Source organism: Lycorma delicatula, chromosome 3 (genome assembly GCF_047948215.1).
Source record: "Lycorma delicatula isolate Av1 chromosome 3, ASM4794821v1, whole genome shotgun sequence".
Taxonomy (NCBI): domain Eukaryota; kingdom Metazoa; phylum Arthropoda; class Insecta; order Hemiptera; family Fulgoridae; genus Lycorma; species Lycorma delicatula.
The window spans coordinates 207411944-207429825 of NC_134457.1; the positions used below are offsets into that span (position 1 = coordinate 207411944).

Consider the following 17882-nt stretch of genomic DNA (forward strand, 5'->3'; position numbering starts at 1 on the left):
AAGGAAAGTTTGCTTTGATGTTTTTCATTCTAAGTCAACTTAATCATCTTGTGAAACAAAACTAACTTTTAATGTAGTCTATGTTAATTTTTTTTTTCCTGTTATCCAATTAGGAATTTTTTGAATTAGTAGTTTTCCAGTTATTGGCGATTTTTCAAGTAATGCAATCTAAAGTTGGAAATTCTATTTTTAAAAATTAAAATATTATATTTGTTTTGATAAAGTGAATAGAAACTTTACCATAATCAAAAGTAACTATTATTACGATGAGTGTGAAGTGAAATTTGTATTAACATTTTTTGATTTATTTTAATTACATATTGAAGAGGGAAGTTCACATATTTATATGTTCACATAAACATTGATTGTATGACTGCTGTTGCAGACTGCCCCTTATAAAAAGATGTATTGCACTTTCTTGTTTAAGTTACTGTACACTCTATGTTCTGATGCAAAGTGTGAGGTTTGTTCAATAAAATACCAAACTTTTTTAATTACTCACCAACGGGATATTTAGTGACGTGCGGTTGACAGCATTGTGTTCCACATAACCTCTTCTGTAACCACATGTTCTTGGATTATTGATATCTCATTTAGTTTTTGTGTTATTGTTATTTGTGCTTACTAACAAGGTTTTAGTTGTATGAAAATAAGTTATATTCAGTTGTTTGTAACAGATTTGTTTACATGTCAGTAAGATAGCATGTCCACAGTTAAATGTTTCTGAACACTAAAAGAAGAAACCGCTTTAAACATTAAATTAGGTTTTTTATATTCTATATTTTTTAAATTGTTTGTTTAGGAAAAAATGTGTATGCTTTTTAGTTACAAAAGAAAGATATTGAAGAGGGGACCAAAGGTCCCTACAAAAGACTGATTTTTATCATTGAATATTCTTCCTCAACTCCATTAATAGCAAGTAAATCATAGTCTTATCATAAAAGTCAAGAACTCACTCTTTGATTTGTTAAAAAAGTAAATGTTTCAGATATGATATTACCATATTTTATTCATTACCATGTTGAGTTGAAATGGCTGCTGGTACTTGTTTAGAAAAAAAGTATTTAATGTATAATGCCTATATGTAATTTCAAACAATTAATATATAGATGTTAGAAATCTTTAGTGTCATAAAGTTATAAATAATAGACAGTATTTCTAGCAGTGTTTTTCGGTATTTCTAAAACTATAATGTACAATATTTTTCACAAAAATGAGTGTTTTTTGACATCACATTCTGCCAAAAAAAATTTCAAGTTCTTTGAAGTTATTTTCAGTTTTTTGTGAAGTTATTAAACAATTTTCTGTTGCTGCAAGATATCACCTTTTTTATTTTAATCAAATTAATATTTGCATTGGGCATAATTCAGGTTGATGTTTATACCATGATGGAGAAGTTTTTAAAATTTTACAACCTTATTTAATAGCCTCAATAAATTTTTTTCTAACCATTCCTTTTCATCTTATTAGTATATTGATATACATATATATGGGATATATGATGTAGACGCTGTCTGTATTAAACACTGCTATTGGGATTAATGAAAAGGCACTTCACACAGGTAGTCATTAAATAGAAAATATTCATTCAGCATACCCATTTTTTGAAGGTAGATGTAACTATTGTACTTTTATAATTTTTTTCATTATTTATACTCCAAATTATGCTTTACAAGTTGACTACTCGTATTAAGAAATGCTCAGTCAAAATTTAAAAAATATTTTTTGCAAAAATCATTAAAATGTTTTGTTATCCCTCAGAAAATTTTTACTAAAATTTATTCATTGTAAATCACAAAAATTTGTTGCTCTTAAGTTGATGGAAATGAAAAAAATGTTGAAAATTTCAGAAAAATTTCTTGTCTGGAAGTAGTACACAGTTCTGTTAGTGTTAATTTTCATTGCTTTGTTATATTTTGCTGAAATGAGTGTGTAAATAAAAATGTTTTACAAAAAAGGACAGATTTGATTTTTTGCATTGTTTATTTTTAGTGCATCATGAGTGAATATATGTCAAAGATTTATTTTTTCTCAAGATGAGGCTGCTCACTGATAAATTATTTCAATAAAGAAATAGCCCAATTTAAGCAAAACATTGCTAAGCTTTATTAAATTGTTTCATTCATTGCTAAAATTTTGATTTTGTATTTAAATAAGTTTACTCTTTTAGTTTTAAAACATGTTCTCATATATCCATAAATTCCTTACAAATGGAAAATCAGTATATTGCACAGATTGAAATAAAAAAGATTGTTAAGCAAAGAGAGTCAATTTGCTTTAGTTGGAATAGAATTTTTGCAAAGGTAACATGAAAATAAAATACATCTTAGTAATCATTCTCAGATATTAACTAATTATTTTTATACATTAGATAAAAATAATTAGTTACTACAAAAAATTACCTTTCCATAAAATTTAAAGTACAAAAGGCTATTTCTGCTAAAATTTCTGTTTTGTGTATTTTAATTTCTGTCTCTACTTAACTTCACTCACAGGACTGTGTAGCAACTTCACAGGAACCGTGTAGCTTTCTTTCAGAATATAAACTTCAAAATATTACTATGTGAAAGACAATCGATCCAGTAAATTATAAATGCACTTGAAACTTTTATCAAAGTTCAGTAAAACCATTAGTGAAAAAATTATTCAGGTCAGCCCAGTAATAATTAAATTGTAATTGAGCATTGATACTTAACACTACTCCATACATACATGAACAATCAGATTTATTTATGTAAAGTGTTATTAATACAAATATTAAATTAAAATGTTGACAGTAGCGTATTCGTGACGTTACAGGTGGGACTAAAATTATGGTCACTTGAACCAGGTATTAATTTTATAAAAAGATGTATATTAACGTGTATATTATAATTATATCCAAATGAGTTTCACTTAAGAAGTAAGTGTGATTTTTGGAATTTAAAGGCTCCCCTTTTGGATCACGATTGAAAAATTTCGATTTCCTTCTTTCGAGACAAGTTTTTGTAGCATGATGGTCTAAAGACTGATTCGTAAGATTCCACTTCAGCAAGCTATTCTAATACTACCTAATACCTACTATCTTAACATACTACCTGTATAGATTGAGATCGCTTTAAGTAAGTTCTAGGATCTTTCCTTTTACTTACGTCTTAAGTTATATGTCCTCATCACATAACATTAATATATAATGCTATATTAATATAACATTAGGTTATATCTAAGGTATTATCTTATTAGGTTATTATCGTATTAGGTTATAAGGTATTTTCTACCTTAATGATATGTAGCTGATATGAAATGCTATTAACCATCCCTATTTATTTATGTAATTTGCCGTAATATTGATTGGGGTTACTTTTGATGTTTGTGTAATTATATTTTGGTTGTTTAAAAGTGATTTTCATGTCTGCTATTTTTTTGTTCATGAAGTAATTTGATTAGTCACTCATATTCAGATTGACTGCGTCTCATTGATTTGATTCAATCAAAACCAAATGTTAGTATTGTTTAGTTCCATATTAGATGTCATCTTTTTTTCTCCTGATAAATTAAAATTTATGTAAACTGTTTAGTGACGTTAACACCCTGATTCAACATTTTATATTCCTGTGCAGTATACAAAATCTGTCCGGAAAGAAATGTCATCAAATTTACAAGTATGAAAAAAATTATTTACATAATAATAAGAATAATAATATCTGTTCATTAAATTTTTTCAAAATATTGCCCTCCTGCATCAATACATCTTTTCCAGCAGGATTTCCAATCTGTGAAGGCATTCTGGAAGGCCTGTTCAGGATGTGTGTTTAAAGCCATTCCACAAGCTTCTTTCACGTTGTCAGTTGTTCGGTAAGGATGTCCTTTCATGGGGAAACAAAAAGAAGTCTGCGGGAGCCAATTCGGGACTAGGGTGGCTAGGGCAGCATTGCCAAGTAAGATTTGGCCAGGTAGCTGGTCACAGACAGCCCTCTGCAGAGCTGGTGTTTGTTCGTGCTTGCATGGATGGACAACAATGATGATGCACGGGGACTTTGTACACACTGAGCTTGAAGACACCTCCTGAGGCTGACTAATGCTTATATGCGGTTTCCAGCTTCAGGAGGGAGGTTTAGTCGATAGGGTGCAAGCTATATATGCCATAACATCAGCGAAACCTGTTAGCAAGCATGACACTTTGCTCATAAATGGGATTACTCCCTTAACCAGAGAGGGGAAAAAAGGTTGCTGGTTACGGCAAAGGCAGTGTGGGCTGGCGCTTTGTTATAGTGGAAGTTTTCCCAATCGCTGTAGATGTCTGGTCTGACGTGCCAGATCCTTGCTGTCAGTCTCTTGAAGATTTCTACTTGTATGCAAAATTTAGAGTTAACAGTTGTCCTGGGAGGTACAAACTCGAGGTGGTCGATCCCCTTGATGTCACAAAACATCATTGTGTTTTGTGACATACTCATTAGCATGTTCTTGATCTTTGATTTACTTATTCGATTTGTTGGGGCATAGGGATGCTGAGATGTGCCATTTGGCACTTTGCCTCTTTGTTTCGGGGTTGTACTGGAATATCCTCATTTCATCATCCGTGGTAACAGTGTCCAAAAAAGTGAGGATTATTTTCACACATTTCCAAAACATCTTGACAAATTTCCATTCTGTTAGATTTTTTATCGCACAAACTTCTTGGGACAAGCTTCACGTGCACTTTTCTCAAATTGCTGGTCACAGTCTCGTGGACGATAGTTTTTGCAATATTTAACATGTTGGCCATTAAATGAACACTCATGCAACAGTCTGCAAAAGTTCTTTTACACGAGTTACAATTTCATCTTTTGAGGAGGTTGACGGGCATCCAGAGCGAGCTTCGTTGTCGATCTCTTCACAGTCTTCCAGAAATGCCTTATGCCATCTGTAGACTTGCCTTTGTGATAAACACTCATCCCTGAAGGCCTGTTGAACCATTGGAAAAGTTTCTGCTGCAGACTTGCTGAGTTTTACACAAAACTTGATCACGTACCTTTGTTCCAGTGAGTGCTGCATTGCGACTTGTACAAGAGCCGAAACAGAGGTTTGCGAAATTGCCCTTCCTTCACCTTAGCTTAGACAACTGAGCAATCACTCGCTCAATAGTTGACTTACACCACCATCGATCCCGGCAGATGATAGAGCACGTTGCAACATACATACAGTCGCTTTACAATAAAAGTATGACATTACTTTCTGGTCAAACCTTGTATGTGTTGAATTTTGATCGTTTTGTTTGAAGGAAGCCATTAAGCCACAAGTCATTTATGATTATTGAAAAAATACTTTGTGATACACTTAACCTATTGCTTCATCATCAGTCCTCCACCTACTATATATAAAGTATTTAGTAGTTGAACTGCTGTTTCACTACATTTACATCTCAAGTTCATCATCAACATGTAAGAAACATTTTCCACTTAATTGAGATTTTACGGAAATAACTAACTACAGTTGAAAGTCAATTGGAGCTAATTGGAATATTAAGAAAGTTCTTGAAGTTACCACCCTAATTTATTTCTTCTATTTTGATAATTATCAAAATATAAAAAATATATGAAGAATCATATGGAGGCCGGCATTTTTATTGGATTACACCTCTAAATCAGTAAGTTTGTTTACCTTCTTTGAATTGTAACTTGAAATATCAACAGAACTTCACAGCATGATTCAGAATTCAGTTTGTCACTTATTTCTGGAATTGACTTAGCAACTTTTTTTGAGAAATTTCAAAATTCTATAAGCTAATCCTTACATAGTTGAGGATGTAACTTTTTATTGTAAGAAGTTGAAGGAGTGTTTCTGTCAGTTATGTGGACACATACCATTAATTGTTCAAAAGTTGAAACCATCAAGAAATTCATTGTAGGGGTACGAGATTATTCTGTTGAAGTTATACAACGGTTATTGTTACTTGCCTATCAGTTCAAATCCCCTCCATCTGCCCTACTGTGATTCTGTTTGCAATTTGAAGACTACAGAACATTAGTTTTCATCTGCGCTGAACGTTCTTGAGAAAATTTATTGACTCAGTTGTTCAGTACTTTTTATGACAATCTTTCCAACTGTAAGCAGGAAACATTTCTTTACTTGCTTTGCAGGAAGTCTACAAACAACGCACAATAATATGCTACTTGTTGAACTTCTATGTTCCTTAAGTATGGTGGCTATTTTGAAATTGAATTGTTTATGTCTTTCTTTTATCTATCAACTGTTAACTGAATATCATCAGATTATTGTGGTAACACAACACATTTATAAAATTATCTATTACTGGTTTCAGGTAGTCCGTATCAGTTTTTGATATGTTTATAATGTACGATTAGTTTTGGCAGTTTTTCTTTTATGGAGTCAGGTTATCGACCTGAGCCAGACTCCCAACCTGAAGACCCAGGACTCTTCCATCGGGATTAATTTACATTAGTCAAATTGTCTCCATTTTAAGGTTCCGAGAACTCTTTTTCATTTTCTTTCAACTGGTTGCATAAAAGCTACATGCTGCCATCTATTGTTTAATGGTCTAGTCAAGTCAATAGGCTTCCATCTGTCTGTTTGGTTGGCTTCTGATATATGTTGGGTGCTATTAAAAAAAAGTTGTAGGCCATCTGACATTAGATATAAGTTTGTCTTGAAATTGACATAATCTTTTGAGAGACTTTTAAGTTAATGAATTTTGCCCCTGCAGTTATTCCACACCATTCATTTTTCTTTCAGCTCAAATAGCATTACCATCAGTAAACATAAACATTAAAATTAAAAGTAAGAGGATTTAGACTTTGTCTTCCTCTTTACTGTTCTATGACAATTTCTTGATTTTATCCTTATTATAGCTACCCAATTTCATTATTTTTTTCCTTTTAATGTGTACTTTGCAATGTGTCAAACTAGTAAATAATAAGCAACCTCCCCTTGGCATAATGATATGAGAATGATAGGTATGACATGTAAATGAGTGCAGAATTGAAGAGATTCAGCCCGACCATTCCAGACGTGTGGTTAATTGAACTCCCACCACCAAAGTAACCCACCGGCTGGGTCTAGTGGTGAACGCGTCTTCCCAAATCAGCTGATTTGGAAGTCGAGAGTTCCAGCGTTCAAGTCATAGTAAGTAAAGCCAGCTATTTTTACACGGATTTGAATACTAGATCGTTGATATCGGTGTTCTTTGGTGGTTGGGTTTCAATTAACCACACATCTCAAGAATGGTCGAACTGAGAATGTACAAGACTATACTTCATTTTACACTCATACATATCATCCTCAATCATCCTCTGAAGTATTATCTGAACAGTAGTTACCGGAGGCTAAACAGGAAAAAGAGAACCACCAAATTATACCAGTATCTACTGTCTAGTATTTAAATTCATATAAAAGCAACTAACTTTTACTAGACTTGAACATCAGAACCTTCGACTTCAAAAGTCAGGTGTTAAACAAGTGATTTGTGATGAAGTTAACCACTAGACCACATGGTGTAAAATTTTATTGTAAAGAATTCTTTTATCTATGCTTTAGATTATATTGCCTTAATTTACAGAGGTCCAGAAACTTTTATAAAGTAGCGACATTATTAATAATACTAGTATAGAAGAATTATTTTAAAAGATTTTTTTTATTTTTAGTTAATATCATATTGTTCATACATCTTTAAGGATAAAATAGAACTTTTTCTGACAATGATAATTAATTAATTACATTAATAAATTAAATAAATAAATTTTACTGTGATCACTGAATGTGTTATGTAGATGTAGTAGAAAGGTTGAATTATGTTAGTTTGATATTGTACTGTTTACTTTCATAAACTTCCTCTTATTAAGAAAAATCCATTATTTAAAAAACATCCATAATTGTCAGAAACAGTTGGTTTTTGGTGTTGTAGGAAAAGTTATTAAGGTTTGTTTTACTGATACTAGATAGTTCTGTAATCATTTGAATATTGAATTTTATGTTAGAAGGGAAAGGCCGATTGTGTTCTTTACTGTTAGTTCAGTCAATGGCTGAAATGATTGGACAATTGTATCTTATATTAGAGTAACCGAAATCCTTGAATGAAGTTTTGTGTACTGTGAAATGAGAAATCACAAGCTTGTAAAATATGTTATATTGATTTGAATGAGCTACATTGAAAAACTTCGTGGACGGACTCAACATTTTCTGCATTGACATACATTCCAAATTATTTATCAAATATGCTCGCACTTTTTGTCTTCTTAAAACTTTGTTATCTATATGTTCAGATAGTGAGCAGTCAATACTCTCATGTTAAAATGCCTACTGTATCGCTGATTTAGTCTCATGAAATGTGTATTAGATCTTTTCTTGCAAGATGTCCTGTAATTTAACCTCTAATTTTTCTATGTACATGTAAAATTGTAAAACCTTTTGGAATATTTTGTCTTGTATGACTTGTTTCTATGTGTAATAATATGTTTTAACATTGGTCTTCTTAATGATGGAGAAATTTTATGGAATGCTGCGTTTTTAAGATTCCAACATTTTTATTAAATAAATGAAAAATTAATATTTTTTTCGTATTTATTATATAAACATATGCTTTGATATTACAGATTTATTGATCGCTTTAGAAAGTTAATGTTTTTATTTATTTGTTGACAGGGACTGACCCAACAAAGGTCATCCAGAAACGCCGAGCTGGCTCAATAGGGTAAGCTTCTATATTATTATTTTTTTGTGGTGTTTTTTTAAATGAAGTGTTAATGTATTAGTTATTTACATTATTTTAATCTCTTAATTTAATCTGTTAACATTTAGTAATATACATAAAATGAAACTAATCAGTTTACGTATATTAAGTGAATATAGGTATAATTATATCAGTTGTATGTAGATTCATTCAGAAGTCCTGATTCAGAATTAGCCGAGAAATGTTTGAATAAAAATTAAAGTGTAAATTTCGTAAGATATGGATTCCATATCTGTTAATTTTTGATTGCATCGTTGACAAGAGATATTTTTGTCCCATATTTGACTTTATAAATTCTTTTTCAGTTAAAATAAAACTAACTTCTGTAAAATAAGAACAAAGTATTGTTTAAATAAATAGACAAAATTTAAAAACTCTTCGAATACTTAGTTAGTCGAACTTTCATCTGAAATTTAATCTGTTACATTTCATGTTTGTGTTGAGCTCTTTATGCTCACTTATTGGTGATACATATACGTAATTTGTTTCCTTTTTTTAATTAATTTATTTTTTTACATCTATGTAATTATGTTATCTGTTTTCGGAGATGAAATTTTACTTATCATAATTTTCAAAGTTTTCTTGTTAGTAAGATTCAGAATTTCCTCTTTACAACTCTTACATTTTTTTATGTGTATTAAGTGCTTGTAGTCCATTATAAAAATGTAGTTGAATGTACCTAATTCATTAATGCATAATATATTAAAAATTGTGGTATTTTGTGAACTATATTTTAATATTTGTTTTGTTTTTTGTTTGACTTTATAGCTTTTTATAAAATTTTTCATGTTTTAAAGTAGTTTGGTATTCTATTGGTTGGTTACTCTTATTATTTAAAAAAAAAGGATTCTCCAAGATATATGTAAGTTATTTTTTAATCCTGATATCATTTTTGTATGATTCATGAGGAAAAAAGTGTAGCTCTTTTTACACTCCTAAATCCAACAGCCTTATTAGCCAGTGTTGGTCAGTCAGTCCAGATTAAACTCCAGATCGATGAGCATGTCTTTTGGCATGTAAAGTACCACATGTATGTAGCCCTGAACCAACTCCATTGATAGAATTGGTAGTGGCAATATGCTAATACAACCCAGATAGAAGCACAGTAGTTGAAACTATAAACAGTGCTACCTAGTAATTTGTGATACATACTAATTAAGTGTGGTGAACAAAATTTTACTTCAATCGCTCCTCACTTCCTTCCCTTTCCTTATATTACAGTCTATAGGGAATTTTTATATTTTCCGGGCATTATAAGTCCAATTGTCACAACGTTTTTTTGTTGTGTTTGTACACTTGCCCCTAACAAAGTTTATATCGGTAGCGATATTGGATGCTAGTTTAATGTTGACCGATGAAAAGGTTACACGTGTTTTGGTATGATCAGCGATTATTAACTTGTAGAAGAAATTGAACAAAGAATTTGCATTAAATTTTGCTTTAAGAATGGAATAAATTGCAGCACCACATTAGGAATGTTGAATGCTGCTTCTAGCAATTCTTTTATGAATACAAGCAGTACAAGTATTTTCAAGAGCTTGAAGACGTTGAAGATGATGAGTGCCCAGGATGTCCCAGCACATCAGTCAACAACCGATGTCAAAAAAGTGAAGAAAATGATTATGAATAATTGCCGAATCACTATCAGAATTCAGTGAGGATTACTACCTCAAATTTCAATGCTATTTGGGTGAAGCAGTCCAAATAAAATGAATTTGTGGCTAAATAATTCACGGCAGTTGCGCTACGTTAATGCTTACCTGGTAATTATTAAATTACCATTTCATCTCAGCCGCTGAAACAATACCTAATGGTTTTCCTGGAGCCTAAATAAAAAGGATATCATGATTTTAATTAAAAATAATTAACACACCTGGTCTGATGTGAGTGCCTTAACTTTATAGTTTAATGAATTTAATTTTTTTTATTCTTAATGCGTGATTGGTTTTTAATAAGTTTTCAAAACTATTTGAAAGATATTAATTATTTCTGATTAGAATAAAGAATTTTAAGTGTTAAAAAATTGCTGAAAAACGGAAGAGAAAGTGTAAGTCAGTTATTAAAATGAATTTTAATTTGGTTTATTTAATGATTTCTAATTAGTTGATTAGTGCATCTGTTAAATTAAAATAATTGTTTGATGATACATAAATTAATGAACCCAATTAATTATGATATTTGTTTAACTGGACTAGAGTCTACGAAAGGTTGTTATCTCCATTGCATGCAGTACCGTTGTTACGTATAAAATTATTTTGTTTATTTATCTTGAATTTAATTAGATATGATTGTTCTTTGTAAATTGGTGTTCAGGATTATGAGAAAATATAATTATAGTAATTTTTTTTTATGTTGCATTTATTTATTTTTATTATGTAGGTGTTAATTTATGCCTTTGCTTACTGCTGTTATTTTTTAATAATATTGATTGTTGTATCCTTTTTTTATAATTTTTTGTTGGTTTATTATGCATTGTTATTAAATATAACATTGTTTTGAATGTTGTATGTTAAATTGTATTTGATTTGTTTACATTCGTTTCTTAAAATTTGTTGTAAATCATTCATGAACTCAAAAACAGTTTTTGTTTTGCTTTTGTACCATTGTTATTTAATTGTTTGTTATTGTTTTATAGATAATTTTTTTTTATATTTTATTTTCATTATTTTTCTTATGTACATGGTTTTCTTGTTTGGTTTATTTTCGTTTTTCCTTCTGTTTAGGATTATACTGAAACCGTTTTCAAGGTTTTATTTCCTTGTTGCTTGTAATTAATTTATTAAATCATTTAGTGCAGGATTTGTTGTATTTATTTCTGCCACATCAATTTAAATTAAAAAGAAAAAAGTTATATCGATAATGTAGCCTTAATTCATACGTCATATTTAACATATCGTGGAGTACTGTGCTTTCTTAACACTGCTCTTTTCTATCTGGATTATCGACCAAGTATTTTCCAGCTTTAGATTTTTACGATTTAAATGCTAATTTTACTTACCTGTGTTTGATCCAAAAATATAATAATGGGTTTGGTTTTATGTAAATATAATGTAAATGAAATGTAAACTTTAAGTGCATTGCCTGTTGCCATTATTCTCTACATATGCCGATTCACTGTTACACTGAGCACAGTTTGGAAGTATACAGAAAATAGTTTATTAAATGTGGCTTTTATGGTTGAAATTTTTCCTTTCTTTAAACTCTTCGATGTGGAAGATAACTTCCACTTCCAAAGATCCACGAAACTTTCGAAGTGTTGCATAACTATCAAGGTATAAGAATGCAGTTTTACACCTTACCCGGAACACAATATGGTTATTGTTAGTACCAAAACCATATCGGTTGTAGGGAACCTGATTTAGGTCGCTTGCCGCTTATCAAAAAGTGCCAAAAGTGGCTTAATTGTTTTAAAAAATAAACTATTTTTCCATCTTTGCTAGACAGAGTGTGAAATAGCATTATGTTGTTAAGTAGGCTGAATGTATTGTACATAAGCGAGGCCAGCTAACTGAAATATGGTGTTTAGCCCCTAGTGTTAACCAGGTCTCAGATCATCACTTTGATTGGCCGTATGGTAAACATCATTACTATCACACAAAGCATCTCTAATGACATCTATTTTGTCATATTCACGATGTGTCGTGAATTTCTAATTCGTTTCGTAGCTTTAAAAGGGACTGGGTTAAATAGTGGAAGGCATATTTTTCTATTACAAAACGACACATTTATACATTGTCCCAACTGTAAGGGATTAGTCCAGTGAAATATTGTTTTGTACTTTTTGGATATGTTAAGACCAAAATGAAGAGTAAAAAACCAATTTTGCGGAAACAAAGTCCTTGTGGAAAAAAGTTACAGCGAAAAAAACGTGGAAATCTACGCGGCTATTTTTATTTTTGCTCAATATCTCTTTTTCTATGCACCGTAGAGAAAAAAACCATTCTAAAAATTAAAGTGGACAAAATTTGCTACAATTTGGTTTTGTTGTGACGTTTTGATACTTACAATACTTTTCGAGCTACAAAGCTTTAAAGGTGGGGTAATTTCTGTTAAATGATTAAAAACAACATTTTTCAGAACTATTGATGCATTTATTATTATTTATTTATTTTTTGCATTCATTTAACTATTTTACGAATTAAACATTAATCTGTCATTTCTGTCCGTTGGCCAGAAATTCAACGGACGTATACCGTTGTTATAGGCTTATAGGTCAAACAAACGAAAATAAACCCAGCAGTTTTTATAATAATAGTTTTTGCTCTGTGGTGCATAGAAAAGGAGATATTGAGAAAAAAAACCTGTAAATTTCCACGTTTTTTCACTGAAAATTTTTTCCACAGGGACTGCGTTTCTGCAAACTTGTTTTTTTTTTACTCTTCGTTTTGGTGCTAAACAACATATCCAAAAAGTACAAATATTGGACCTTTTGTTGGATAGCTCACTTTTTTGCGACAGTTTGACTGGACTAGATGCATTATATTTTCCAATATATATATAATTTGATAAATGTAATGTAAACGTTAGTGTTGTATAGATAGTAGAGAATGGTAACAGTTATGATAAATGTAATTGTGTTGTGTTTTTGTATATATATATATCTGCATAGATAAGCAGATTTTTCTGTTCTCTACTCTCTCTACAATTTTGGCGTTTTTTATATCAGGGATTTCAAAACGCCAAGAGATAAAATTGGGCGACGTCATTTTTCACGGATTGTAATAAAATCTGGTGTATTTTTAACAATAAAAACAAACAATCTGCCGATTTAACTTGTGTACGCGAGGTTATTAGAATAATATTGTCAATTCCTGTTATTATTACTTCTTGTATAGTCTGTTACTTCCCAAATTTCCATTACTTAACATTTAATGAATGAATGAATTAACAGATTAAAAGATACCTAAAGCTCTTCGCCGTCGAATTTCGACGAATATTCTTTAAATTCTAGTAAAAAAAAGTTATGTTATTGGTTTGTTTTTTTTTTTTTAATACTATTATTTAATTATTGTTTTGAGAAATAATTAATTATTCAGTTTAAAAAAAAATAAACTTAAATACTAAGGTGAACAATTTTTTTCCTTTTTTTAAAATACGATTATTGCATGTTACCCTGAAATGGTAGGAAATGAGTAGTTTTGCGAGGGTGTGCAAATTGGTGTTTAATGATTTAACCACATGTGAATTAATGTATGGTTGACCGTAAAGCATGCAGCATGCGATTAGCTTCCTAATGATGTTGCGGGCGGTATTTTTTTATTCGTTTTTGTTAATTATAGATTAGAAATATTTATAATGTATTATTACGAGTACTATATTCACGACCTAATATGCGTATATCGATTGATATTTTCCTTTTGCTTGAACTTTGAAACGAATACAATACTCTTCACATTTTTTAAAAATAAATTTATTAATTATATTTATTATTAATTTTCATGACCGGTAACTTTATACTCGATTTAACTACTAATAATTATAATTACGCAGGTATTTTTGTTATATAAAATTTTATTACGTATTTTTTTAGTTATATTAACTCGCTCTTGGCTTATGTATATGAGATTTACGGTACGGAACCTTTCAGTCGAATTTTGAAGCGATTCCGCTTATCCATTCGCTCTGAAATTTTGCATACAGGTTTGCTCCTGACGATAACACATTTTAGCAACATTTTTCAAGTCGTTAAGATGCGTTAATTAGTGAAAAAAATGTCCCTCTAACTTATGCAACCTCGTTTACAGGAATATTTTATTAGCGAAAGAATTATCCATGTTTGTGATATTGACGTTTTAATTGGTTAAATTGAACGAAAGTGTTTTTTCTACGGCTGAGGCAAAAAGTATAAGTCATTACTTCTCTGTTTATGAGTTTATATAGTAATATTTTAAGATATATGAACTTTTAAAGTCGCCTGCATTCTTTCTTGTCTACGGTTTTGAAAATTGGAGGCATGAAAACTTAAAGATCTCTCAAACGTGTGCGCTAGCGTAGCTGTAAAGTATAAACTCATGAATACTAAAAAGTAGAAAATATACATATAAAAAAACGTTTTACAAACCATCTTATATTTAATGCCACTAAAAAGTTGAAAATAAAAAAAATATGTAAAAAAATATTTTTAAAACACCACTGTTAAAATAACGCATTAAGAGCTAAAAAATAATTTTAGGACGGTATCTCAGAATGGGTTTGACAACAAGCTTTGGTGGTGATATGTTAGTTTATGTGAAGTCATAGCTTTCAAATTAAAAAATTGATGTTTTTGCTAATTTTTTCTTATGCGTGATGAATGGCGTAAAGAGTAGGGTGCTCGTGTCAAAGTACGAAAATTCTTTGCGCTCCACTCTTTAGGCTATTCATTAATTTTAAGAAAAAATTTCAAAAACATCAAATTTTTAATTTGAAACTATGAGTTTCACATAAACTTACTATCACCATCATCGAAGCTTGTTGTCAAATCCATTCTGAGATACCGTCCTTCAATTATTTCTTACCGTTAAGTGCGTTTAATTTAAGAGTAGTGTTTTAAAAATTTTTTTACACTTTTTTTTTAGATGTATTTAAAGTTTAAGCTAATATTAAAGAATTTACCATTTTTTTATTTTATCTTATTTTGCTGACTTACCCAAATTGGAATTGCCTAATTTTCAAGCGTTTCGATGTAAATAGTTTTTTTATTTTTTACTGTTCATCTGTATGTCCGTTTGTTCATATCATTTCGTTTAAACAGTCTGACCTGTTTTGTCCCAGTCTTTTTCAGTAAAAATCGTAATATTTTCCAGTTTAAACGATCTTAAATTTATAGAGGACTAAATTATTGCTAAGGAATCTTAAAAATATGTACTTTACGAAAATGTTGGGTTTTTTTTTACAGAAATTGGAATCGGCTAACTACAACTTACGTAAGGTTTATGAACTAGTAGTCGATTTCCCCGAAATTTCTAATGCACGTTTCTGTTTTCTGTCGGCCTTGTCTCAGTTATTGTGAGAATCATCACAGTCTATAGTACAAAGTAATATGACACGTTTATTTTCCAATTTTGCTTCTTTGAACAAACACGAGTAATTGTGAAACCGAAATATGCGAAGGCTATCTAGGCAGTGAAGAACATGTGAATTTTTATTACGAAATTATTACAGTCGACTAACATTCAATTTTTTTTTTTACTGATACTACGTATCTTACGTTCCTTACCTACTTTACCTTATCTACCTATCCATCTTTCGATCCACGTGCCTCAAAAATCCTCATCATACTCCTTTACCGTGATACCACTATCCACCTCTAGATGACATCTTCCTTTTCAATTCATCATCGCCCATGAATCGTTTGTCGCCAAAAATTCTCAATCTTTTGATTAGATTAAAATCACACTGAGGCATACTTTGACGGCTGACTGACGACGCGGAGAGATTATTCCCAGCAAACGACTTATTTCAATCTCTGATTGTAATCAGTGTAGCGTACCGTCGCTCTAATCACCGAATTCGGTGTTGCCTGAGCGTTTCACTGTAGTAAGCTTTTACGTAATCGATGTTCCTGGTGGTACAAATTCATCACGTTAGTGGCGTGGAATCCAAACGATTCTAAAATATCGTATCCCGTAATTTGTGTGCGTATTCAGTTTTTTCTTACATACCCGTGTTGATTATCTTCAGCGACCAAGATTGACGCTACGCAAGCGACTCGTGTTTCGTTTCGGGAGTTAACACCTACGTTTCATCCTCGGTAATAATCGAATTAAGAATTTCATCACCACCCTCCAAGTTGTTTGACGTAATCGAGATCGCACCATTTTTTGTACATTTGTCTTACTCCTCGCGTTAATTCCGAACAGAAAGCAACCTACTATAAATTTTAACGTTTCGAGTGTATAAAAAAAGTATCGCATTTCTAATGTCGGCAGAATTGTCGATTGGCTTTTTTCATTTTAAATCTTTACAGATTTATTGAGGATTGTATGAGATAGGAATTCCATAAAGAGGTGCTATAACAGCAAACAATATCAACCGATTAACTTGGAAAGAGAAATTACCGAACGGTAGTTACTTTCAAGGTGGCCTTTATGTTTATATTCTTATTTTATTTTTTTTACAGAATAGAGTAATTATAAAATACAATATTTTAGTCTTATCTTTTTAATTGTATTCAATTTTTTTTTTTCTTTCATCGGTGGTGGAAATAGTGTAAAAAATGGCGCTTGTAGTATGATTTGTTGGAAAAATTTAATTATAAATCAGTGTGTATAAATTATGTGGGTCTATTCGACTTGAATGTTCTGCTATTTTTCTAAATGAGACGATGTAGGGAACGTTTTTATTCACATTTAGCCTAAAATTTGTCATTTAAACAAGTTCTTAACTCTATTTGATGTTATTTTAAGGTAGAGTGCCTGAGCGTGTAGCCCAAGTTTGCATTAATTTTTGTGAAGTTTTACTGGATTAGCATGTTATTCCTTTTCTTTTGATTTTCTTTTAAGTGAACTCCGGAAGGTTAATAATTTTCAACTTATCATTAATATAAAAAGTATTATTATTATTTTTTTTTAATATATCTGTGCTCGTTTTATTTTTTAACAATTAATTACCTTTTTTTCTGTAATATAACTCCTGATTGTATTTACATAGATAATTTTTCTTATTTAAATTTTAGTTAATTTTAAACATAAATAATTGAATGTAAATTTGTTCTAACTTTTCAGGTATTTAGTCGTTTGATTATCTCTTGGTACGTGACGAAACTGCACGCGTGGATGGTAATAACTGCACGCGTCTATGAAAATGTTGTTTATTAATGCATTGTAAATTGTATTGTTTATAGTACTTAAATTAAAGTACTTAGATATGTTGAAATAATAAAAAAATTGTTTCATTAATGGTTTTCCATTTTGAAACGATTATTATTATGTTGAGGTATTCTTATTGTAGCGTAATTATGATAGTAAAGATAATAATTATGTTTACGGGATAAAATTTTAGTTTACGTAATAACTGAATTTTTTATTGGTTTTATGATAGCTGAAAAGTTCTGTTATATATTTTGAAACCCGACCGGTGATCGGCAGTGACGCAGACCGTTCGTTTCTACGTTCCTGTTAAGTCAAATGACCTGGATTTAAATACTCGTACCATCGGTTATTTTGGGTATTGAGACTAAGTTAATCGGCACTTTCGC

The 17882-nt window shown here is 30.6% G+C and overlaps 1 protein-coding gene across 4 annotated transcripts in view; it reads left to right on the plus strand.

Annotated features, from left to right (window-relative positions):
• tgo (Aryl hydrocarbon receptor nuclear translocator homolog tgo) overlaps positions 1-17882 on the plus strand; it is a 295570-nt gene that overhangs the window by 10611 nt on the left and 267077 nt on the right. For all 4 annotated transcript variants that reach the window (XM_075361413.1, XM_075361420.1, XM_075361419.1 and 1 more), the window contains exon 2: positions 8617-8665. In XM_075361413.1, coding sequence (XP_075217528.1) covers positions 8617-8665 — 49 coding nt within the window. The remainder of the gene's footprint in view (positions 1-8616; positions 8666-17882) is intronic.